This window comes from Hemitrygon akajei, chromosome 12 (assembly GCF_048418815.1).
Source record: "Hemitrygon akajei chromosome 12, sHemAka1.3, whole genome shotgun sequence".
In the NCBI taxonomy this organism is placed as follows: Eukaryota; Metazoa; Chordata; class Chondrichthyes; order Myliobatiformes; family Dasyatidae; genus Hemitrygon; species Hemitrygon akajei.
Genome location: NC_133135.1, coordinates 65483736 through 65489735, shown reverse-complemented (window position 1 = coordinate 65489735; position 6000 = coordinate 65483736). Strand labels below are relative to the sequence as shown.

Genomic DNA, 6000 nt, shown 5'->3' with positions numbered 1-6000 from the left:
ACATTGGTAATATATAATTTTAGGTGCTCGTTTGTTTTGCAAAATACTGTGATTGAAATATTGTATGGAAATGAGAACAGAAATAGCTGAGCAGAGGTTACATTTTTTTGGGGAGACTAAATCCCTCCGGATATTTAAATTAAAAAGTGCAAAATAAACCAGGTCACAGATTCTGGACATGGCAGCATAATCTCTGAAACGTATTCTGTACTTTCAAAGTCAGAACTATAATTATGTTGTTAGGTTAAATGATAAAGATCCTTGAAATAAAGAAGAAAATGCTGGAAATATCAGTTAGCATATGTGGAATAAATAAAAACAGATTTAAGTATCAGTTCCAATAAAGTTCCGTTTAAATCAGCGTCCTGAACATTCGCTGCTTTCTCTTCACAGACGCTGCCTGGTCCTGCGAGTATTATCTGCATCTGCAATATCTTGCTTTCGATTTCGACTCCTGCGCAAATCCCTGCCCCTGGGAGATGGGTTGGAGCTACCAGCTGCTGAACTGTTTGGAGAATCTCGGACGACGTGCGGCTTGGAGGACCAGCTCGGAGGACCGTGAGGAGAGCGCCTCGTTGTGGCTCAGGGCAAGGCGGTTGCAGTGGGACTGCAGGACGGGGGCGGATGCGGAGTTGGAGCCGGCTGTTGTGTGGAAGCTTGTACGGTGGGTGACTGGGCTCCCTCCGGAGCTCCTCCCGCGACCTGTCGGCGCTGAGGGGACAACAAGCCGCTACCGTCCCCGTCCCCGTCCCCCCCCCCCCCCCCGTCCGCCGAGGGTAGGGGTCCGGCACCCGGTCGCCACGCTACCTGTAAAGCCCCTTAGGGAGAGGGGGCCGGGCCGGGCCGGCAGCGACACAATAACCCGGCCGAGAAGCAAAAGAATACACCGAGGGAGGATGTAAAGGAAACGGTTCTGAAAGAGGAGGATTCGGGGCAAACGCTCTTGGAGAGGCCGGGGATGGGGCAGCAGCAGGGCCGCGTCGGCGGCACTGCTCTCGCTGGTGCTAGTGGAGAGACAGCCCAGCCAGGCAGGGGTAGGGTTGGCACGGCGAGGCCCGGACATGGGGGTAGGAGAAGAGAAGCAATAGCCAGGGGCAGTGAGGCCGCCTGCAACATCTTCACTCACCATGGTAAGCGTGCAGTTGTTCATATCCTGGGAAACGTGTCTTTGAGACAGAAAGCTATCCAACTGTCTTTAATTATTGTACTTACACAGACCAATGCATCCCCCTTTGTTGCTATTTCCTCCTTCAGTTGTCTGTTATGTGTTAAACGATAATATCCCATATGAATATTCTCCTTAGTAAGTCAGTGTAGTAAAATGTATGAAATTCAATTCAACTGCAAGGAGATATTTTAATACATTTCATGGCCTTTGTACTCCACCTTTGGACAACCACTGTTTTCACTTGGGTTGTAGATATTTGTGGGTTGCTGATCGCAGTTGTCATGTGTATTAATGAATATTTAAAGACAGGGAGTGTGTCAAATTGTGGTGCTGATTGTCCCTTTATCATCTTTTTAAATTGCTTGAGCTAATGGGAAAACATTCTAGATATTATTTTATGTCATGTAAAGCTTGTGAATTTCGTTTTGTAGAGTAACTCTTTAGTGGGTTCATTTGGTCATCTGAAGTTTGGCAAGAGAAATAAAGCTCGAGTGTGCCAATTGTCGCAGTCTTCAGTGTCTTTGGTAACCTGAATAAAGTTTGGGTGCAGTGACAAAAGCAAAGCAGATGTTCTTATAAGTTGCATGATGGTTGTTTTGTTCCGTCAATGCAGTGGCCTTTGGTGACTTGCAGAAACATTTCCCTCAAGTTCCAATGATTTTCACAAAGTTTCCAAGATATCCGTTGTTTCTCAAAGTTGTAATTAACTCCCATGCACTATGGTGATCCAGAAATTTATTTTCTTCAGTGTGGTATCCTGCTTGTCTTTCAATTGAATGATTTTCTTATTTATTCAGGAAATGACTCTGAAACAGTTTCTGTTTCTGTGCGTCTCCCAACCTTGCACTTAGTGAGATTCATGCAATCTTATTTTCAAATTTTGTACTGTCATAAAATTGGATGTGAGCAAATGTCACTGATTATAAACAATTAACAATTTCTGATACAACTGGGTGATATTTAACAGTGGAAGGCGCAAGACTTTTTAAAATTATTTAGCCATTTTTCACTGTACTGCATCTGTAGGGCTTAGTGATGGTAGGGCACTGGCAAATTGTTCATGCAGGGCTCCTGTTTAATCACATTGGGAAAACAGTGTTAATTAGTTTTAAGCTTCCATGGGAGAGAGAATAGTGGATGGTTGTTAGGGCAGTGGATTAACTGAATATTGCAAAATGCATTCTGATGAGGATCTACTGCTGTCATTTTGTGGTCTAGAAGAATCAAAGGAAAAAGACTGAGGTTTGCAAGCATAGATTCAAAATTAATATCTAAGAGAAAGTGAGAAGAGAGAATGATTGGGTTCACTAGGAAACACTGAAACCGTTTCAGACTGCAAATGGCAACCTTGGTGGCAGATTAGCAGCTTCAACCTGATTCTCTTTATTGCGGCACAGGTGGATGAGGTAAGAGTTGATGAGACAAGTCAATAATGAACAAAGCCATTCCAGTTTTATTTGGAATAATACCACTGAGAGTTTGTATTAACTGTGTTTAAACCTTGTATTATGACTTAGGAAGGTTGGTCTTGATGATTAATATCATGCCTTACTGATACTAATCTGATTCAATGACAAAAGCTTCAGGTAACTTCGGCAGTCCTGATTTGAGAAGAAAAGAATAATTTGGGGTATCAATGCCAAGTAAAGTTAATATTGTAATTATTTTTGAGACAATTACTCCCCAGAGGTATGATTTGCCCATAGTTGTAAGGGGAGGATGACAAAAATTTTAAGAACCATGAAATAAGATTTTTGGGGGACTCTTGAACACTCTACACAGTGCAAGACAAATATTAACTGGACCCATTTTCATTTACAAGTTTGAAGAAAAATCAGATAAAGATCAGATTGGAGGGTGGTAGGAATGGGTATTATATAATACATGACTTTATGTAATTGGAGGATGAAGCCAAGTTTCCTCAGAAGGATTGACTTTTGCTTTTACATGGTGTGCGTCATACAAGTTGACGGGAAGGACATTGGTTAGCCTGACAAGTTTAAACTGTCATTAGATTAGATTTTCCCTTGTTTGGCTGATGGAAGTGAGTTAGTTTGTTGTGGCAAGCATGGGCCTGATTTTTGATCAATGTGGTTCAAAGGTGATTTTTTTTTGTTCTTGTTTGCAGAAACCATTAAATATTTTTCTTTTTAACACTCAGTACTGAAACTTGTAGATAGATATATGGAACACCTCTACAAAAATGTAACCAGCTGGATAAGTTAATAAAACAGATTGGAGCTTCATTGCTGCTTTGGGCTAAGCTTTGCTCAGTTTTGTTAATGAGGAATAAACAATTCATGTCTGTTACAAATGTAGATTTACATATGCATGTTTTGTTACATCTCACAATCTGCATCTGCCTATTGATTTCACAGTACAGTAATTTAGAGCTGCAATACCATAAAAGATTTGAGAGAATGAACCAGTCTTTATACACGTGTAAATATTACACATTTATTTTGTATGACTGTTTTCTTTCTCTAGCTTTTACCAAGGGGATTGCCTAAGATCAGAAAGTTGTCCCACAGGTGCTGACTTGTTAATACACAAAACAGAACAGAGCCGGGCCATTCTGATTTTGGAAGGAGAAAATTATTTGAGGTTCCTGCATTAGGTGAGGATAGGAGTGATTATGGGTGGGAAATTGAAAATTGATGTCTGGGGTCAAGCAACAAGTGTTGCGACAATATTGTAATTGCCCAGATCTACATTTTGAAAGTTAGTAGCACTTTGAAAATTACAATTTATCATCAATATTTGCACAGTTTTTCTAACCAATTATGGAGTTTGACCATGGCTGCATTTGCTTATGTTGAACCTCGTAAGAAAAGCTAAATCCACATTGAATTGTGTGTCAACTGAGTTGACAGAATGGGTCTGCTATTTTATTATGCATCTTCTCAAATTGGTCTGTTTTCTGCTTCTTAGTCCTCCTTGATGAAAGGTGTGTTACTGAATCTTTGTTGTGTTGCCTCATGGTGAGCAAAATCAGTCTAATGGCTTCTTCAGCTGTAGCTGAAGTAGATTAAATTGTGAACTGTTTATAATATGTCAGTTTTGAAGCAGACCACTTCTGTTGCTAAGTTTAGAACATTGAATGTAAAACAGTACAGGACTGTATCAGGCCTATCAGCCCATAATGTTGTGCCACACTAATTATATTGATTTAGTTGGGCATTTGATTACTAATCCTTTCTGCCCACACAATATCCATATCCTTCCATTTTCTGCACAGTCATCTACATATTTAAAACCCTCTTGAACACATCTATTTTATTTGCTTACACCATCAACCATGCAGTGCATTCAGTGCACATTTCCTGTGAACTTACCCCGTCACCTTAAATGCATACCCTCTTGTATTAGACACTTCAACTCTGGGGGGAAAAGATACTGGCTATCTATCTATAGTTCTCATAATCTTATAAACCTCTAGGAGATCTCCAGAGAAGACAAACTAAGTTTGTTCAGTCTTTCCTTATAGCACTTGCCCTCTAATCCAGACAGCATATGGTAAGCCTCTTCTGCACCCTCTCCAAGTCTCCATATCCTTATAATGGGGTAACCAAAACTGAATGAAGTATTCCAGATGTGGCCTAACTGTAATGGACATATTTGACTCTACAATGGGTAGTTAAAACTGCCCAACACATCACTAGCACCAGTCTACCCATCATCAAGGACATGTATACAGAAAGCTGCTGAAAAAAGGCCGACAATATCCCACTCACTGTTTATGGACTGTTTGTCCCATTACCATCAAGGAAGGGGCTACCAGCACCACTAGACTCAGAAACAGTTACTTTCCCCAATCCATCAGGCTGACCAACACCTCCAACCACGAATCCACCCCATCACCACTCCAGACACATCATCTAGTGTCACTATATACATACAGTCAGTCTATATGCACTTTGTATTTTGTGTTTTATAGGATTGTTTTTATATTTGTGTTTTCTGAATTACTTAAGCTTATCATGCTTTTTAATGCTGTATCAGATCTGGAATAATAATTATTTTGTTTCCCTTTACACTCTTGCACTAAAGAATGATAACAAGCAATCTTGAACTAGAGTTTTATAAAGCTGCAACATAACTTCCTGACTTTTGAATTCAATTACTTAACCAATAAAAGCAAAGTATGTCACATGCCACCTATGCTACCCGGTCAACCTCCATGGAGGTATGCGCTTGGGGCCACCAAGATCATTCTGCACATCAACACTGTTCAGAGTGTTGTCATTAACAGTGTACTGTCTCTTTATACTTGATCTCTCAAAGTGCAGCGGTTAGCATTTGGTTGGATTAAAATTCCCCTGCTATTCCTCTGCCCATATCTGCAACTGATTTATATCCTGCTGTATCCTTTGCTAGACTTCTAAGCTATCCATAGCATCAGGAATTTTCATATAGTCTGCAGAACATCATTGATGACAAACCTCCAGCTAGAGTAAGTTGACCACTACCCTCTGTTGTGTATAGGCAAGCTAATTCTGAATCTACACAGTCAATTCGCCATGGAGCCTGTGTATCTTTGTCTTCTGGATGAGCTTCCCATGATGGACTTTGTAAAAAGCCATACTAAAATCCATGTAGACAGCATCCACAGCTCTATTTTCATTAACTGTCTTCATTACCTCCTTGTAAAACTCTGTCAAGTTAATAAGACACAATTTGCCCTGCCCAAAGCCGTACTGGCTGTCCCTAGCTCGCCTGTGTTATTCTAAATGTTAATAAATTCTATCTCTAAGAATCCTCTCTAGTAATGTTCATATCACCAGCATGAGACTCACTAGACAGTAGTTTCCAAGATTATTCCTGTTTCCCTT

The 6000-nt window shown here is 40.5% G+C and overlaps 1 protein-coding gene across 4 annotated transcripts in view; it reads left to right on the top strand.

Annotated features, from left to right (window-relative positions):
- The first annotated feature begins 512 nt into the window (after window positions 1–512).
- abl2 (c-abl oncogene 2, non-receptor tyrosine kinase) overlaps window positions 513–6000 on the top strand; it is a 129614-nt gene continuing 124126 nt past the window's right edge. For 3 of the 4 annotated variants that reach the window (XM_073063316.1, XM_073063315.1, XM_073063311.1), the window contains exon 1: window positions 758–1130. In XM_073063316.1, the coding sequence (XP_072919417.1) occupies window positions 959–1130 (172 nt within the window). In that variant the 5' untranslated portion in view covers window positions 758–958. Of the gene's footprint in view, window positions 665–757; window positions 1131–6000 lie in introns of those variants that run through there. The other variant, XM_073063314.1, reaches the window with a different exon arrangement.